This window comes from Ascaphus truei, unplaced genomic scaffold (assembly GCF_040206685.1).
Source record: "Ascaphus truei isolate aAscTru1 unplaced genomic scaffold, aAscTru1.hap1 HAP1_SCAFFOLD_616, whole genome shotgun sequence".
Lineage (NCBI taxonomy): Eukaryota > Metazoa > Chordata > Amphibia > Anura > Ascaphidae > Ascaphus > Ascaphus truei.
Genome location: NW_027456949.1, coordinates 179,569 through 200,408, shown reverse-complemented (window position 1 = coordinate 200,408; position 20,840 = coordinate 179,569). Strand labels below are relative to the sequence as shown.

The following is a 20,840-nucleotide window of genomic DNA, read 5'->3' as shown; positions in this document are numbered from 1 at the left end:
AGCAGCGCCTTAACTAGTTATTCTTGCACCCCATTTTTTTTAAAGTATATTTTTTGTTCTAAGGTGAAATAAATGTAGAACAATTAGTAATCATAAAGATGAAATAAAATATTAATTAGATAACACGGTACCATAAACTCGGTACCATACGAATCTCAAACAACAATTAGTAATCATAAACATGAAGTTACTGTATATTACAATGAAAACCAGACAACATTGTGTATCTACAGTGATAAAGGTTTCACAGCGCAAACCCTCTCAAAGTTTATAACTGTCAACTCTCACACGGGTCAATAATATTATATAGGTTCTCACGAAGCTAGCGGGGCGTGTCGGAAGTGTTCAATTTTTCACCTCAGAACTACAGTAGAGACGGGTGTGTTTTTGGGTCGAATTTGGATCTGCAGCAGATTGGCTAGTTCCTTCCAAAAACGGCGATTCACGTGCTGCGGATTTTTTTTATTATTACCAATACACTCCACGGATTTCGCAATCCATTCACGGATTTGTAGAATCCAATCCGCGTATTCAGTAATCTGTTGGCTGAGTCTTAAGATTCTAAGAATCTGCCAACCAGTTGCTGAATTCGCAGATCGGATTCTACAAATATGTCCACAGGCTGCATCCAATGGTGCTTTTTGATGAATCTGTGCAGATTAAAACTGTCCAAATCCATTTGCACTGCAAACGAATTTTGGGGGGGAAATGCAAGAAAATAGGTTTGGGCAGATTCGCCCCTCTCTACTCAAAACACGCCAAAACTACAACTCCAATTGGGAAAGCTCCCTCGCCACGAACTAGCTTAGAGACAAGATCAAATATCCCTGCTTACATATAACTTATGCTGAAAAAAAAAATAATTTTAAGAAGAGGGAAACTTACTTACAATATGATAAATAGAAATATATAAAAATAAACACACAGTAGAAAATGTACGATAATTACAGTAATTCACAAATGGTGAATACACAATGAAACGGTATGAAAAAAAATGGAAAGTCACTTATAACGTGAATACAAACTAAACGGTATGTAAGAACGGTAATTCACATAAATTGTGAACACAAATAAACGGTAAGGTACTGAAATCTTTAAGCTCCAACTGCAACAGTGTTCTCTACGAAGTTCTCCCCCTCAATGAATAGATACATCTCTTGTCAGCGTGAGTTGTTTAAGTTGAAAGAGGCTACCGGTTCCTAACAGCGCTTACTCCTAATTGGCTACTCGTGAGTCCACGTCATATATATTAATGAATACGTCAACCATTTCATGCCATGACGTGACCTAATGACGACTAAGAAACACTAAGAACTCAATTCATACCATACGACCCCTCTAGGGCCTGAATTAGGTCTGTGTGACAACATATTTAGCTTTAAGATTGCCCTTTGTATTTTCAACTCTCATTCCTATTAAGTTCAATTTTACTGCAGAGGTTATTAAAATGCAATGACTGTCATACTTCCAAAATAATACTTCATTATTACCAGTAAAACTTGGCAGAAAAATGGTATCTGTGGGCAACAAGACTTTTCATACATTTCTTTGAAAAGGAGTTATTTTCTACAAACGTTATCATTATAATAAGCCATTTCAATTTATGTTAAAGATATTTTAAGAGGTTATAGAGGGACTTTAGAAAAAGGAGTAATTCAAATGTATACTATTTGCTCAGTTGCTATATTGTGTGAATTACTCAAAAACGTACATTAATATAAATTGGCTGGCTAAAGGAAATTGCTGATCCCAGTTCAAGCCCTACCATCTCCCTTCTCCAGCATCTAGCACTGGGATGGGCCCAAATACAGTACTATATCAATCCTAGCCTAACACTGTTCTCTAGAATGGGCATCGGAAAAGTCATTTAGACTCCATTCCTGCACAAGCTGGACCATGGAGTTGTAAACCAAGTAAAACTATCTTGCATTGCATAAATGCTAAGAAAAAGTTGCTATGTATACGTCTCTCCTCACCTGGGACACCATGTTGCATCCAGAAACTAATGTCAGTGCCATCAGCAGGGCCATAAATGTTTGTGATATTGATCGGTGCGAGCAGCAGCATTACTTCCCTCATGATGGCTTGTGCTTCAGTGCTTCCAGTAAACTGCAAGCCAACAGGCATGAAGGTTCCCATGTCAGACTCCATTACAAGGTCGATGTTAGAAATGTTTCCCTGTTAACAAAAGTAAGATATGCAAAAATTAGAATATTTTTCAGTACAGATAGGAAATATGAATGTACATGGTTGCAGTGATAGAATAGTCATGGATCTACAGAAAGAACCTGGAGTAAATACATATCAATGGGTTTTGGATGTCCCTGTTGGTCCTCATGCCTCAGACCACTGCCGCACTGTTCTCAAGTATACTTTAACTGAAACTTTATCTTATGCCCTTTGTTCCATTTCTGGTACTAATATACTGTATGAAACCTATCCTCAAATCTCTATTTTCACTTCCCTATTGATACAATCCCACTGTTTGCTATTGACAATCAAATATTGCTTTCCTAACCTAATTTTAATTGAACTAAAGTGAAGGTGCTTTAACACCCAGCGTTCTACTACCACTGACGCCAGGAATCAGTATGTCTACCTGCTCAGCTGTTCCCAGCATCTGGCATCTTGGTCATAAAGATTCCTACTACCAGCCCTCTTTGAGAGCACGGACGGACAGCGAATATTAGTGAGGAGCAAGACAGATGAACAACAGTATCTGGGAGCACAGATCACCTTGCAGGTTCTTTTATGTATGACTGTTTCTGGAAATCTCATTAATCATCAGATTCATTGCAACAAAGTGGGTGTTTGTCTAGTATCCACAACAGGATGTCTAGTCCTTACTCAAGTGTCAGTTAATTTTTACTGATGAAATCCTGCAGATGTGATAGATAATCTAATATTTATACAGGAGGGCCCCAGTCATGAGCCGGGTTCCGTTCTAAGGACGCGCCGAAAAGAGAAAATCGGCGGAAAGCGGAATCTGCGATTTTCGTTATGTGCGTATGTGCAGACCGGCAAAAACCACGTTCTATGCATGCGCGACCCCAGACCGGCCCGTTCTGCACATGCGCGACCCCGGACCGGCCTGTTCTGCGCATGCGCAGACATAGCGGCCCCCTTCTCAGTTCCGCCGTATCGGCAGATCGCCAAAAAGCAGGGCGCCAAGAAGCGGGGCCTTGCTGTATACTCATTACATTTTCAAATAAAATCTTTGCTACGACAGAACTTTTTTGTGAGGTTGTGCACTTTGTTTGTGTTTTAACTTTAAATGATGCCTAAGTTCCTTTGTAGGTCTGTTTACAATTTGAGGCAAAATGTCCAAATCATATCTCAGCCTGTCCATAATAAAATAAGTACTGTATTCTCCACTAGGAATCATGAGAGCATTGTCCTTTCGAGCCTGTAGACTACCATAATCTGTTTAGTCACTTAGTGGCTTATTTATATGAGTCAAAACCGTTGATTTGCCGGATTTTGACCGAAATTCCCCATCAATGGGGAATTTTGGCCAAAAACCATTCAATCAGCCGTTTTGGCTTTTACAGAATAACCCCTAAATGGAAAAGCAATATAGGACAAAGCAAAAGCATTTTATGTATGTATGTATTTATAAATGTATGTACACAATGTAAAACACAAATAAATACTGATGGTGATGTACAGGTGTAATGGCACCAAGAATAAAAGTCCAGACTGGAAAAAGGAAATCCTAAATCACTACAACCAGATTAGTAAAGTGGATGCTATACAGAGCCAGTATGTGTGCAGTATTCACATTAGTGTATAGAAGAAATACACCCTTTCATGAATTTGTTGAAAAGCAATTGAGTCATTTATCTTGGAATGTTACAACAGATAAGGCAAGAAGAAAATGTCGGATTAGAAATGTACTAAAACCAAATGGCAATAATAAAAAAAAGGCATTATTAAACTGCAAAAAGTACTATAACTTCAATGTGATGTGGAACGATACCATAGTATGTACTATTGTTTTCTATTTATATTTTACCAACACGTGATTTTGATATTTTTAAAGTGTGAGCCACCCACGACTTCGCTTTTCTTCCCTCAAACATTCATGGTTTTTATACCTGTTAAATTATTAGCACATGGTATGAGAATTAAGATTCAGAATGAATAAAAATAAGGCAAAATTTTACTCTCCGTACACGGGTGAATTAGAATTACAATGCGCCAAGTCATTCTTGGCAAGTGTTTATTGAGCACAATAAAACAGCTGGAAAGGCACGTATTGATTGTATTTAGTTAGCAGATGGCCACACGCTGTGTCTAAACAGATCTTTAAAGGAATATTTCATGCACTGATTTCACTCTGCCAATTTTAGAAGGTACAAGATTTAAACATTACATTGCAAGTGGGAAAACATAAGTAAAACCATATTCCATGTTGTTTTCACAAGGAAAGATTAAAAACATAATTGATGCTTATCAAAATAGACCAGCACAGGTTTTTTTTTGTTCTTGTAAATACTGCAACCTAAATAAGATTGCATTATAAACCATTTTATAAATAGACTGTTGGCTCAGCTGTTTCTCATGACTTTAGTTTAATGCATCTAAAAGTTTAAGCTTCTCAACATTAAAGCAGAAACTGACACTTGTTTTGCCAGTTTTATATATACTAGCTGGCTGAGAAAGTACTTAATTTTATCACACAATGTGTTTGCTTTTTTTCATGGCCTCTTTAAGCAGGCCAGTAATTGCCGGTCCTTAATTAGAAATTATTGTAGACACACACAGCCCTGTAAACTTAGAACCAAAAACCACCACATCATAGACGGTATATGTGTCAAAAGGTGTTCTAAGTGAATGTGACCTCATGTATAGAATAAAAGACAAAAATCCCTAGTGCTACATCCAAACTGACAAATTATATAGTTAAATACGTATATGTTTCTCTTCTTATAAGCAAGGGTCATTTAATTCAATTCTTTGGCCCAAGTATTTTAAGCCTACATCCAGGGGTTGCAGGTGCAGCAGGGTTAGGACCTACAGATGGGCCACACCGTAAAGTAGTTGTAGGCTTAAAATACTTTGGCCATAGAATTGAACTAAATGAAACTTGGTTATAAGAAGATAAACAGATAAGTATTTAACTATAGAATTTGTCAAGTTGGATGTAGCACTGGGGCTTTATGTCTTTTGTGTTTTATTTAATTTATTTATAAAATGTTTTACCAGGAAGTAATACATTGAGAATTACCTCTCGTTTTCAAGTATGTCCTGGGCACAGAGTTATGATGACAGACAAATGGTTACAAATACATAATTACATTAAGTGAGCAAGGTTATACATTGTATACAAGACGTAGCATGCACAGTGTGAGATAATATATATTATAGACGTATATAACAGTTACAGACCAGATTGAAATGTGAGACAGTATTAGTTTTGAAAGAACTTAGACTGGTGGTGGCTGTGAAAGTCTCCGGTAGATTGTTCCAGTTTTGGGGTGCACGGTAAGAGAAGGAGGAGCGGCTGGATACTTTGCTGAACCTTGGGACCATGAACAGTTTTTGGAGTCAGATCTCAGATACTAAGTGCTGCATGTGGGAGTGGTGAGGTAGCGGTGAGATAGACGGGTATTAGAAATGATTGTAGCAGCAGAGAGACATCTGGTCCTCGTGGCCCAAATACTAATATAATGCCATCCTTCTCTTGGGTGCACTTTGCTGGTACATTTGCCTGCGACACATTGTAGATTTAGATTTGAAGGGCCAGACTCACTAAAGCACTGGTTCCCAACTCCAGTTCTCAATAATCCCCAACAGTATCCCTGCTTTAGTACAGGTGGATCCGTCAAAATGACAACCACTCATTGAGCCCCCTGTGCTCAATCTCACCTGTTGTGGGTTATTGAGGACCGGAGTTCGGAAACTAATGCACTAAAGGTACAGTAGATGTTGCTGCGTTAAAATTTGGCATTGAGAAAATATGGGATTTTGGCAATTTCTAAAGTTATCACTGTATTAACTAATAATTACTTATTGATAAGTGAGTTGTTATATTCATTCCCATACAGTATGCATACCTGAACATTAAAGTCCACTTTAAATAAACCTAGCATTACACATAAGCATCAACGCAAACATCTTATTAATCAGTGCTAGCAATGCAATGTTGGGGGGGGGGGTTATTTATTAAAAATATTTAACACGGAAGTAATACATTGAGAGTGTTACCTCTCGTTTTCAAGTATTTCCTGGGCACAGAGTTATAACAATACATGGTTACATTAAATGAACAGGGTTATATAGTCAATTCATAGTCATTTCATCGATAGATAGAGTTGGACAATTGGGTACAGGGGATAAAAGGGTTGGTGAGTCAGATTGAAATAAAGAAGCTTTACATCACCAAACATCAGTGAACAGCAGCAAATGGCTTACACCCTTTAGCTGCCCTTCGCCCAAGGTGTCCGTCCGCCTTTGGGGTGATGCAGATGTATCCTAAAGGGGTTCAGATTGAATGCAGCTGTAAATGCAAAGTTCTTTGTCCTCTTTGCTCATTAACATTCCATTGGTTGGGGTTGACATTCCACATTGTACAAGCAAATGTTAACCATTAGCACGCTGGTCCAGTGCAGAGGGGAGCAGCTCACGGGGATCCCATCAGCCGTCTGCCTTTAGGGTTCACATTGAATGAAGCCGTGAAAGTGAGTAGTATGATATCTTCACCCATTTTCCATGTATAAAGGTCTCTTTTTTTGCCCACTATCTGTGGGTATTCTTTTTTTTTACCTGGGACTTTTCTTGCTTTTAAAAAAAAATTATAACTCAAATTTTATTGGGTTTTTTACATTTTGAATACTTAACATGTTCCAACAACACATTTTCTGGTCTACATCAAAACTAACCCTTCCAATCCATATAGACATAGTAACTATCAATACATGGGGTTAACATAAAGACTGACAACTACATCCACTTACAACACACAGGTAAAAACATAAGGGGGAGGGAGAGAAGGCAAGCAAGCTTTCCTCTGGCTTTTCTTGCTTTTTGCCCACATATAGGTTTTTCTTTTACAAATTCTTTAATCAGGGAATGGTTTTAGTTTGTTTACAAAACAAGATCAAACAATTCAAGACAAAAAGAAAAAAGTTGAGACAAATACATGGACATATCTACTGTATACAACTATTATTACATACATTTCCAGTAGGCATAATAAATTAATCAAAGGGTTAAAGTGTATCAATAAAAAGTATATCTGTACATCTTAAAAAACCTGGAGTTTCCAACGAAAAAAGTGTTACAGATAATGGAAAAATTGTGAGTTCCCACATTATCCCATAGATATAGTAATGAGAGTCATTACTGTATATATATATATATATATATATATATATATATATATATATATATATATATATATATATATATATATATATATGTGTGTATATAATGAGAGTCATTACTTTATCTATGGGATAATGTGGGAGCTCGCAATTTTTCCATTATCTGTAACACATTTTTTTGTTGGAAACTCCAGGTATTTTAAGATGTCTAGATATTGGGATTTATGTGGTTATATATGTATTTACACACCATTTTCTCTATTTTTACAGATGATTTGCTTTCTAAGCAATGTTGCCATTCAAATATCTAGCTGTGTAGAAATATTCTAATTGCTAAAATAAGGCATACCTAACCTCCCAATGACTTGCCCGTAGAGTGGTAATCGGGGGTCTTAGTTTATTATATTCTCATATAAATATGCTGACACTTTTTTGCAGAGATATTTATGAAAGAGAACTGCAGGCTGCAATTGAAAAAGATATTCCTTTATATACAATGAATTCTCCTCATCCAAAAAAGCTTAAGCTTGTTCCAAGCATTTACATCCTTATCTATAGACTTCAATAAAGGAAGATAATGTGCGTGGAAGAAGCTATCAAGGTGAGAAGTTATAGTCACTCCTAAATATTTAAAATACTCTGTATCTAGGATTTCATATTTAACTCCAGGACCTGGGAGAGTGATATTAAGGGCTTCTGATTTCATTACATTTATTTTAAAATTGGAAACCTTGCTAAAATCTTATATAACACTCATAATACTGGGCATGAATATTAGTGAGTTGGTATCAGCAAGAGATTAACAGCATACAGAGATATACCAAAGAAAGAAAGTACTCAGTTTAAATTAGCACTCAAGTATCAGTAATGATGAATGTCAATATTAAAAATAATCTTTATTAGAATACTCATGATTAAAATAAATGGTGCAATGAAATGATTAAAAAGGGAGCAAAAATTAAGGGTTAATTTCCTATTGGAGCTTGGAACTGTGGTTTAAATAGTAATGTTACAGTCCCCATAGTAGCTCTCCTAATGTATAGTTTGTGTTCTATATCATTGAAATCATAGTGTTCAACCCTTGTGATATACTGAAATGCTCTCTGAGTGGCAATCTAAAACTATACTAATGATAGTAGATTGCTACTTCTAATTAGACCCCTAATTTCGGTCTCATGATGTGTTAGCATCAGATGACTATAAGTCCTGAGTGATGAGGGCTACAGTCTCCCTCTCTTGCTGTTAGATAATATTGATGGCGTTCAGAACCATTCACCTCATCAATCGCTCACCTGCTTGAGTCTCGACAAAGCTTAACAAGCGAAACGATCGTCGACAGAGGCAATTTTATTTACATATGTGGCAGTATCAGACTCTACATGTGTAGCCAGGGTCCCTCTGGTCCCCCTGTCAGCAGGTTTCTTTCCCCCTTGTGTGTGTGCTGCTGCGGGGGCGAGCGTGTTCCCGGGGGCTCCCGGTGGCAGCTGCGGCAGGACGCCGCCATGTTTAATGTGTTCGCGCATGTGCGGAGGCTTGCGCGTAAGCAGAGCAATCGCGGTGGCCATGTTGAGGTTGGCGCGGCAGTTCGCGCCTGTGCCGTGCAATGCACAGAGGTTGGCAAGCATAGAGGTGGCCATTACATGTGCGCAAGACCTCTTGGAAGTTGCGCATGCTCAATTAAGAGTAGCGGCGGCCATTACAGCTTCAGACATGCGCAGTAAAGGTCGCGCACGCGGTCCCCATAGGAAAGAGCTGTACCAAGAACTACAATTCCCAGCAGCCTCTGGGGACTGCACTTTCACTCTGGTCACAGGCAGCATTGAAGCCAATAGAGCTGGCAGCTTCTCATGCTGCAAAGTTGCAACAATGTTGTGTGCAGACAGGGTTTTGTCAGTTGGATCCAGGAAGCGATTGGGGAAGGTAGTGTACACAGCTGCAGTGCTCTGCTGTACTAGGCCCCAGACACCCCAGGCCAAGGTAGGCCCCACTTCCCACTAGGTTAGTGGGTAAGTTCATAGGGAAGGCCCCTTAGGTAGGGACCCTGCCCTCATCTGAGTCTTATCAGTGACACAGCTGCAGTGCTTTGGGCTCTGACAAGAAGAGACAATGTGGCTTGCAGTGCAGCCACAGCAGTTAGTTTGGCAGTTTCAGGGAAGGCCCCTTTCAGTGCAAGGGGGGGTTGCTTTCTATAGTACTCAGTTCTATGTGATATCACCGGTGCCAGTTGCACTCAGTGATCGCGGCCTGCATCTGGGCTCAGGCAGGCTCTGCAGCAAGAGACTTTCCAAAGGTGGATCACTCCATGCGGGAGTCACCCACCGCCAGGCAGAGTTGCCGGACGTCACAGAGGAGATCGCAGAGCGGCGGATCCTTTGCGAACAATCTGCAGCCTCAGGTGCTGGAGCACTGGGCAGGTACAGTCAGTCATCAAGTGCACCAACTTTACCAACAGTCACTCACTTGGGGTATTGTGGGACATTTGGGACTATTGATATAACGTGTGGGGTACAAAGCCCTGCGTGGTGACCGGGTAGTTGTGCCTATTAGTGTTATAGAGGGACACTGTCAACAACATATTGTTGAAGTATGTTGTCTTGTGTTATTTAACATACTGGACACCTAACAAGCTCCTATTGAACCCCCAAAGTAACCACAACATATATATAAGCATATGAGTGTCATAGAGGAGTGCTACTGAGCATGGCAATATATATTTAAAATCAGAGACAGAACATAAAACACAGACAGAGCTCAGTTTTTAGCATTTAACATTTTGGCCAAAATTGTTGTTAGCCCCTGAGCCAACTGCACAGCAGACCACAATTCAGGGGTCCCTAACGCTAATATAAATTCTTAACAACCTGTGTAGTAACAGGAAGAATGATTTATAGTAAATCTGTCAATATTAGTTGCAAAGTTCTAAGTGTGATTGAAGCTTTTAATAACCTGTACATTACCAGGAAAAGCACTCTGTATTAGAGTTGTCACAACCATACTGCAAGCCAGCAAGTTACTGGCGTACAGCCAAAGACTACGTGGTCCCAGTCACGAAACGCGTAGGGTTAATTGCATTTCTTGGCTGTACGCCAGTCCCTGCGATGGAAGTTTCGTTTTTACTTCAGTACATTCATACAAGCTACCGGGATAGAGCGCACTGCCTGAGATGTCATGGAGGTGACCTCACCACTCGAGCGCAGCCCGGCAAACAAAGGAAAGGAGACAGACACTGTAGGACGAAATCAGTGGGCACCACACTTCCATTGAAAAGTGTGAAAGCTGTTTTATTTTGGAAAACTTGGGAGTTTGGTACCACATGTTTTAATCTGTTTTTTTTTTTTTTTTTTTAATGTCTGTGTTATGCTATGGGCATTTTTGCACATATAATGTACTGCACCGACACACTTTATTCGAGCAAATACCCAGTATGTACCTGGCAGATACCTGGAATGCGCCGCTCCTCACCTCTGACAAGCCCCGTTGCGTTTGCCTTCCCAGCCTGGGTTCATGCCTGGCTGACGGGCGGCTGATCTGTTAAATGATAATGATTAGGATTTAATAGGCTGCAATGCTTCGCGTGTCTACCAGATGGCATAAATTCATGAATTGTAATGCAGTATATATATATACTGTGCAGTATTGCAGCCAGCGGGAATAAAATGCTTCAATCCCTGTCTGGAAAATACCTCAATGCACTCGGGCAGAAAACAGTCACAAACCTCAATACACCCGGGTATACCCGAATTCGTGGGACTAGCCGAGCTCGAATAAAGTGTGTCGCCAGTGTATTACATATAATTAAACTGTGTTATGCTATGGGCATTTTTGGCGCTTTCTTTTGTCTTTTTCTCCAAACAGACAGGTTCACTGCTCTGGGGAAGGTGAGCCAGGCTACATTTACTCTATATCTCACACTATTACTAAATAGTGGTGAGCAAACCAACTCAAACATTAGATTTCATGCAGACCACCGTTTCTCAAAATTACCAACACGAGATGATGTCTATGCAACATTTATTCCTGGAAACATATCTCTTCATATTTATGTTACAACTAATGTTGTATTTATGTTACAACTATTTATGTTTATGTTACAACTAAAGCTACATTACAACTATGTTACAACTAAAGCTACATTGTTCTGGTAATAAATAACCTTTTACCATTTTGTCAGACATGCTTGTTGTGATCATTTCCTATGAACCCTATATAAGTAGACAACAAATCTCGCTACTTATTTCAACATTAAAAGTTACATGTTCTTATTGGTTTAAATATTGCAATGTGAGGTTTGATCTGTACATGGTGTGCTCAAATGACACAGACATGAAAATTAATGTGAGTCGCCATTTAAATGCAGTGCTTTTCCAATACTACTTATACACATTTTCCTGTAAGTGAGCTACATTTGCTGTAGTGGAAGATCTGAGAAAGCAACTAGCAGAGGTTATTTGTACTTATAGCAGGCCAAGGGAGTTGCTATTTGGTTTAATCAATAGTATTTATTATTATTTGATCTTTTCTGCATTTTTTCTTAAATATGATCTTATTTTATTTCTGATAATAAAAGTAAGGTTTTGCTTTTAATTAGAATTCTGTTTGGAGGATCTGTGAGTGATATCTGCAGAAATTTACCGGCTGCTCAGTTTCTTCATATGCATGAGCTTGTGACCTGTGCATTATTAACAATAGGGGTTACGGCAAAATTATGCACATTTTATGATGGTATGTACTGTATCAAATTATGTATCTCTTTGACCAACATTTCCCCCTTAACTTAGTATCAAAAATATCTGCCAGGTTATCTTCTTTTTCTCTGGCTAATGATCTGCACCAAGTGTAAGAAAGTTTCCTAATAAGCTCCTTACATTGATGTGTGTCAATGCACAGTTTGGCTTGTTTCTTTTCCCTAACTTCGAGATTCTCAGCTATTGTTAAATGACCAGTTAAATAGTGTACCTCTGGATGAATGTTTGTGTGAACCACTAGGGATTGATTGGAAATGGTAAAAGTGTTAAAGATGTCAAGGTAAATAAGAAACAAGTAACATTGAACTCTGATCCCTTTATTATTACTATTCCTTTTTTAGTAAAATAGCTTTTATCAACTTAAACAGCAATCCTGCACAAAATATGTGTGATTGTGTGTGTGTTTATGTGTGTATGTATGTGTGTGGGGGTGGGGGTTGTGTGTGAGTGGGGTGGGATGTGTGTGTGAATTGGGATGAGTGTGGGTTGGGGTGTGTGTGGGTTGGGGTGTGTCTGGGTTGGGGTGTGTCTGGGTTGGGGTGTGTCTGGGTTGGGGTGTGTGTGGGTTGGGGTGTGTGTGGGTTGGGGTGTGTGTGGGTTGGGGTGTGTGGGTTGGGGTGTGTGTGGGTTGGGGTGTGTGTGAGTTGGGGTGTGTGTGGGTTGGGGTGTGTATGGGCTGTGTTTAAACTGAGAAATGAATGCTTCTTGACAAAGTCTGAATACAATTAGTAATTCTTTAGCTCTGCAGCACAGAAATTATAACTCAAAACAGAATCATCACAAATGTGAAATGTGCCTCATTAAAAAAAAAAAAAAAAAACCTTGCTACACCTCTTTTCTTAAATATGACCCAAATATCCCCTCTATTTAAATAAATAGTTGCTGGGAAAAAAAGAACAAATAAGAAAGCAGGGAAATGCAGGAAAACACAACCATACAGATCTTTATTGGATATGAACATTAATTTATTTTGCACAAAATAACGCTGTCCATATATCAAAACTTCCGTAATGCATTAATGTTTATGCTAAAACACAGTACTCTGTCTACTGTGAAAAATGTGGCGATTTTGCAGATCATTAAAGTTAATTGGTCTAATTTCTAGACGTTTCTGACAATATTTTAGTCCATTTTTCAATTTGTGACCAATTATAAAAATTCCAAATTAGTTTTTGTAAGGAAAGGTTCTGTTTTACCAAATGAAATACAGTTTTTAGTCATAACAAACATAAAATGAATATGCAATGACCCCGGTTGTTACTAAATATTATGTTTAGAGAGATACGCAGTGATAACCTTCCAAAACAGAAAACACTTTTTAACAGTGTAACGCCCTTTCCCCCATCGTATGGGAGATAGTGTCGCTACCGGTGTAATCTGGTGATGGTGCATACCTGGCTGGTAAACAGGAGGCCGGTGTAAGCGCTCACCACGAAAAGGCGGGACCCCGGTACTGAGGTGGGAAAGTACAAGACTGCACACCCACAGCAGCGGGAGCACTCCTGGAGGGTGTATAGTCAGCGTAGCCGTGTCTGGGTTGGAGAGAGTGGGTTAGTATGAGTACTTGCTAAAATCCGGGGGTGAAGCCTGTGGGGTGGTCAGTGTCCATGGTGCCGTGGTCTAGGGTAGGAGCCAGGAGAGTGGTAGATTGTCCGTAAGCCGAGGTCTGGGATGGAGAGGTGCGGGTAGTCAGATACAAGCCGGGGTCTTTTTCCAGTGGAGGTCCAATAGTGAAGCCGGGGTCTATCCAGAGGGGGTCCTATAGTCAAGCCAGGTCGGACACAGGAAAGCAACAGAGAACACAGTAAGACACAAGCAAAGCAAGGCAAGGCAAAACAAACGCAGGAACACAGGGTCACAAGAGTTATGCTCAGCAATCAGGAAGTGAAAGTCTTAAGTAGCCCACAGAAACCAATGAGACTGGGGGCGGAACAGAGGTGTGGAGTTCAGGATAGGCTGCAGGAGACAAGGGGCACTCAGGATACTTGCCACACAGCTGGGGAGCGGTGCACGGTGTCACGTGAGCATGCCCGTGAGGAGCGCGGCGCATCCGGGGGGCGGAGCTAGGCTCCGTGGCACGGGTAGAAGAGCTGCGCGTGCACGTGCGCGCTCTGTAAACAGAGCGGGGATGCACGTATGATCAGCAACCAGCGCAGAGGGCTGTGAAGAAGCAGGTAAGGAGGGAACACGCCGTAAAGGATGTGTTCCCTGATTCCTTACAGCCGGAGATCTCCCCGGTGGTATGGGGAGTACATCAGGACAGGCTTATGGGGGGTTCATCATCAGTAGTGGCAGCGCCTCTAGCTCAAGAGAATCCTGGTGCGGCCAAGATGGACCTCAGGGGCACTTCTTCTTTAGGTGAACAGGTTCAATCAGTACACCAGATTGGGTATAACTGAGGTGTATTGGTACAGCATGATGGTACTGTATACAGGTTACAGTCCCAGAATTTAATACCCAGACTTGAGGCCTTGAATATCCTCTTCTTAAATACCTTAAACCCTAGTGGGGCAAGGCCTCAGCCTACTGCCTCTGAGGCGAGGCCCTCTGCTGCATCCTCATACTCTGAAGGGCAGCCCAGAACTACTGTTACACTCAAACTTCTTGAGGAAAGCCCCTCCTACCTTGGGGATTAGCTTGTAAGCCAGCCTACCTATACTCATAGGCCCCCCTTACAGGCTATTCTTGAACTTTATTAATAATACACAAGGAACAATATAGCAGGCCCTACATAATCTACTCCCAACACTGCCCGCTCTTTACTGGGACTTAGAGTGTTGGAGAGGCCAGGGAATAAGTAGTCCAAGGGGACTTGGCTACAACAGAATACAGTTGTACTCACTAAAACACAATTAGTGGCATCATTGATGTCAATCGAAGATGAGGGAGTCGTCCTCTTTTTGTTCCTCCTCTGGCCAGACCATGTTTAACACTCCGAAGGAGCGCAGAACGCAATCTTCCAAGAAAAACAACTTTAAAAGCCACGACATAGCAACTACGTCATGGAGCCCATGAAGTGTCCGATGCCGTGACGTTGTGGCTAAGTTATCAGGCACTCAAAGGGTTAAAAGCAGCATTAGCATTACAGGAATCACTTTTGTACTCTGTAAGACATGCATGTTATTTATAATATTCTTTTCAAGGATAATGCTAAGTAATGACACAAGAAAAGGCAGTCTGATAATACAAGACCGTTACTGACCAACATCAGAAAATACCTTAAAGCAGCATTTCCCACTTATTTTCTTATGTACACTACATGACCTGGGAGGTCCCCCAGAGCTGGCTCGCGGTCCTCAGACTTTGGGGGTGCCTCTTGGTTCCTTAGATATCTGTTGTTTTTTGAGCCGGTGCGAGGAAGAAGAAAAAAGCTACAATGCGATTCTATTATTTATTTATCAAATGCGTTACCCTGAAGGGATACATTGGGAGTTTCCGCTCGTTTCCAAGTATGTCCTGGGCTCAGTAATGATAACTATTGGACATTGGAGCTAGGTTGACGTGGCAGCCATATTCTCACCACCAGGCAAGTATGTTTGTCCTGTGGAGAAACAATTTATATCTCAAGAAACATGTGATAAACACGTGTAGGTTTGTAAAAGAGAGCCCAAACCATGTTTCGGTGTCACAAAATGTGGTTGGGAGATTGGGCTGATCAAACTTGTTTTGATATAATTACAATAAATGATTTTATTGTTTTATTCGTTATTTACCTTGCAAATGTAAAAAAATAAAATTTCGTAATAAAAAAAATGTCAACCCCTAATAATTTATTTGATGCTCATCCAAATACTGAAATGCAACCAATAACTAAAATCTGATCTATATAACAAACCATAGTCCTAAATGTATTCCCAACTTTAACCTTACTCAAAACCAAAAACACTAAACAAATGTAAAGGTGTTTCCCCCACCCGATGGGAGATTTGGCCATTACTACGTATTTGGTGCATGATACCTGCTGTTAACAGGAGGGCTGAGCTGTCCACCGATGGTAGTGTGGAAACAGGATTAGGTTTCTGGGGTACATTACCCACGTGTTTCTTTAGCAGTGCAGCGCCTCCATCTACAGTACCACAGGCTCCAGATGTATGGAGGCGATCTCCCACAGTAGAATTACTCCCTCTCCTCCCAGTAAGATCACACACCACGCAGAAGGAATATGAAAACAGGAACGGCTTTATTGGGTCAGCACTCACAGCACGGCAGTGGTCTGCCCAATTACAGTTTCTCAAATCAGCTATCCAGCCAGATGATGGTCCCTGGACAACCACTGCAGGTCAGGCCCCTGCAGCTGTCCTAGCTCTTCTCAACTCCTTTATCAGAAGCCAGGGTAAAGGTGCACACTCACTCTCCCAAAGGGAAGAGGAATAGAGAAGGCCCCAATCTAAGGCTCTCTGTATGTGACCTGCCTCTCTCAGTGGGGAAAGGAACACCTACTAATTTGGGTGGCAAGCTTCCTTAAGTACAGCCAAGAAGAGGGCACTAAGTCTGACCCCTGATTGGGTATGCTCAGGCACACCGCCTCCCACTATCACTCAAAGACACTGCAAGGAGTGGGGAAAACCCATGATTACTACTGGCAGCCTGCTCTTACCAGGGCTTACTGCCAGGAGGGTAGACTGGTAACCAGAAAAACAGTCCTGGCTACACAAATGATAACTTATGGCCTTTACACTAACTTAACATTTTCCAAAAAACCATGAATCCTAATGAAAAATCCTAACCCTACACAAAAATATTTACTGTATCGATGTCCCAAAACACGTACACTATACAGCAAAATATAAACCCGAGCCCTACACTCTATGAAAACCTTAAACAAGGAAACTCACCTTGATTGCCAGAGGGGCCTACAATGCATTGCAAATCTGTAGTTTGTTATTTATAGGATCACATATTTTAGGGAGTTACTCGAGAACACACAATCAGTAGAAGTGCTCTTTTATTTTATCCAAACAGCTATCCAACTAGAACATGGAAATATTTTCTAAAACCTTTATGTATACAGTAGATCAACTGGTACTGTAGCTTTACAAAAAGAGAGATTGGAGGGATACAGGCACACAGACTTGCTCATCAAAAATAGTTTTTTCCTGGCACATAAAACTATACAGAATTTGAGGATCAAGTCCATGTGCCTGCATCACTCCAATCTCTACTGTTGATTTCTCTGGGATTTCAGGATATCCTCTTGATATGGAGCACCGGCTGAGAAGTATCTTGTGACTTTGTTTACAGAGTGCCTGCATTACCCTTCTGATACTTTACAAAAATAAACATATTTCACCAAAGAACAAACTTTATATTGATACAGTTCAAATAGGCTTCCTTATAGCACTTTAGTGTTGAATCATCTGAAGTGAGGTGGCGGATTCCAAAATCTCATGTACCAATGTGCCCTGTTAAGAATTCTTATTTTATTAAGAAAAGAGATGTTCTGCCCAATGACTATGTACTAATATTTCTAAGAAATTACTTATTTCTCCATAATTGCTGTTTTTTTCCCGAGGGACAGTAGGGCACTGACGCCACCCAAAATGTGCAGCCAACAACATTCCTAAGCAGGGAAGAAATCTTTTATAGCTTCATGCCATATTTTATCCAGTTCTTTGGTTAGCTGCTCCACTGGGATAAATCCTACAAAGAATGCAGATTTCACATTTCTACAAAAGCATGTCTGGGTCGGCGTCTAGTCTAATTAATTAAACCTGCTGTGGGACTTAACTTGCACTATGGCAAGGATTTGGAAAGTAAGCAAACCTAAAGATCTGCAAAACATTTAATCAAGACTGAGCATATTTCTGCACTTTTAACATGAACACTCTCAGAATTATATACTTTACTGACCATAAAAAGACAAATATATGGTGCATATGTATTTTAAAAACCACGACCTTTAATAAAAAAAAACCTGTATGTAGATCTTTAATTTTATAGCTCCTCTTGGACCAGGATCACATGTGGGATGTGAGTGAGTCCAGTGGTTTCACTCATCCCCTTTTGAGAAGACACAGAGTCCTTTTATTTTCTTCAACTTTAATGGGGGAGTCAAAAACAAATATAAAGGGTACTTGCAGATGGTATTGAGTGGTGAGAGCGTGCTTCTCTATGTGAAGGTGCTCTGTTATGGTTTGACGGTAAAAAAGGATGGCCTTGCAGGGGTGTAATGGAGGAAGCATGTACTCACTAAGCCAGCTAGTTAGATCTGAAGCACATGTTCCTGTGACAAGCAGGAAGGGTCTAAGGACTAAAGTAACTGCTATAAAGGCAGGGGATTAGGATTGAACCAATCTTCTTTCTATGTGGATTGGAAGGTTGTCAGGGCAACCAACTAGAACTGTGTGAAGGGCAAATTTAGCAATAATGTTGCTTTACACATGCAGCTAGCTGCTGGAACAGGGAGAATTACAGGCAGCTGAACAAGGGAGACAGGAATAGTCAAACCTGTATGTTATAACAATCCAGAGGGTGGTGGGGATGATAAATGCATGCATAAGGGCATGCACTTGAATTTTAGCAGTAGATCAGACAAAGTAAAGGGGGGCAATATTACAGCGACAAACTGTTTTAAACATTTAAAATGTAAAGTGGTAGATCAACCGGAGATGAAGACATGTTAACAACAGAAATTTTAAACGTGATTGGAGAGGTAGAATGAGAACCAGGATAGAGCTTAGTTGCAGATAAGAAGACTTTAGAATATGAAGGTGAAGTGAGTGATCAACAGTATCAAAAGAAGCAGAAGAGACCGAGTAGGATAAGTAGGAAAAAGGACCATGGGATTTTACTTCATGTAGATAATATACTAGAAATGCTGAGACGCAATCGCTCCAAGGTATAATTGAAAAATACATCAGAATATACAGTAATGTAACTCTGTTAAATATAAGGCTGAGTCCCCGCTGGTGCTGAGTGCGCTCATGCTTGGAGAGCGCTCCAAGCATGAGCGCCGGGTGTCCTGCTTGTACGTGCGTGATGGGAGGGGGGGCATTGCGGGTAGTTGAGTGTGCGGGTAAGTATAGGTTTTTTGTTTACCTAAGTGCCGAGCAAGGGTGAGCGTGTGCCTGCGCACGAGCGCCGCGTGAGCGGGGACTCACATATATCTATATATGTAAGTAAGCGCCGCCCGCTCAGCGCCAGCGGGGACTCAGTCTAACCCAGACATGAAGTAATATTTGTTCTGCATTCTGCATTCTGATTGATATGACTGTATAAAATAATCCATGAGGGATTGAATGTCAGAACCCCTAAAGTATCCGAAAGTTTGGTGAAACGCGTGGAGTTTTTAATTTGCTATTGGAACCCAGAGGAAACCATACTAGATATCGCCATCTTGGTACTCACATCAGACTACCAGGGGAATGGTCTTGGGGAGCGTTGTGCACAAGCGAGTCCCCAGCAGTGAGTCCATCTGAGCCAGCCAGATCTGAAGTCGAGTGTGGGTGTCCCAATAGAAAAATACCCAAAGTCTTTGTATATTTGAAGTCTAAGTTTATTTCATTTGTACATTGTGTTTCTATTCTAGTGAACGGTTTTACACTATGTATTATCCCCATTTGTTGTCTCTTTGAGGAGTGGGGATCTGAGAATTAGAAGATCTGAATGCTGTAGGAGCTGTAAGAGTTGACAAGATTGTCAGGTTCAGAGAGAGGAGAGGTTAGTGTTCAGGGTAGTTGCCAGAGCAGAAAGGTCAATTGAGCCACAGTCTTGAGAGTACCGAGTAGAACAGGTAGGAGGGGGTATAGGGAATGAATGGTGGTGAATGATAGGAGGTGATGGTCGGAGAGTGGAAGGGGGGAGATAGAGAAATCAGAAAGGGAACAGTTTTCAGCAAAGAACAAGGCTATGTAGTGACTATGCTTCTGGTTGCTGGAATTGGTCCATTTGTGGAGGCCAAATGAGCAGGTTAAAGATAGAAGGCGAGATGACCAAGAGACTGAGGGATCATCAATATGACAGTTGAAATCCCACAGTAAAAGGATAGGAGAGTCAGAGGAGATAAACAAGGACAGTCAGGCTTCAAAATCAGAGATGAAGATGAAGGTAGAGGTAGGCAGTCTGTAGATGACTGCTACGTGCTGAGAGAGAGGGTAGAAAAGCTGGACAGTGTGAACCTTATAGGAAGAAAAACAGATAGAGGCATAGGGCGGAACTGATATTGGCAGCAGGAGTGTGAGAGAAAGAGAGACCACCATAAGAGACAGCAGTCTCCATATCAGCATGTTGTGAGAGTCAGGATTTTGTTAGAGTAAAGAGCTGAAGAGAGCGAGAGCAGAAGAGGTTGTGAACAGCCAAAGCCTTGTTAGTCAGAGATCGGAAATTTCAGAAGGTACAGAAGAAGGGAAGAGAGAAGGAATGGAGACAAGGAATATGTATTAAGTTATATGGGTTAACATCCTTAGCAGGGAGGGAGGAGGAGCCAGGAAGGTGTGGGAAAGAATGTGTGTATATGGCAAGGTCCAGAATTAGGAGAGATATATCCTCAGAATCAAGAAGGAGAAGTAGAGAGAGAGAGCGAGAAAAGGAGACGAGAAGAGGATTTTTGGGGTTGCATTTTATTACAGTAAGGTGTGCAGAAGCCAAGATAGAGGTATGTAATTAGCAGTGGCGTAGCTAGACATGGGGGGGCCCCGCCTGGGCAAAAAAAATGTTATGGCCCCCTCATGTCTCTCTTTACGCTCTCTCTCTGTGCTCTCTCTCTCTCTCTGCTCTCTATTTGCTCTCTCTGCTCTCTGTCTTTGGTCTCTCTCTCTGCTCTCTTTAT

The 20,840-nt window shown here is 40.9% G+C and overlaps 1 protein-coding gene across 1 annotated transcript in view; it reads right to left on the bottom strand.

Moving 5' to 3' along the window:
- Positions 1 to 553: 553 nt before the first annotated feature.
- The window catches only part of LOC142485655 (carboxypeptidase Q-like), an 84,708-nt gene continuing 64,421 nt past the window's right edge, over positions 554 to 20,840 (bottom strand). Inside the window, exons 3-4 of the mRNA XM_075584479.1 lie at positions 1,977 to 2,178; positions 554 to 684 (exon numbers count right to left, since the gene is read on the bottom strand). Coding sequence (XP_075440594.1) covers positions 554 to 684; positions 1,977 to 2,178 — 333 coding nt within the window. The remainder of the gene's footprint in view (positions 685 to 1,976; positions 2,179 to 20,840) is intronic.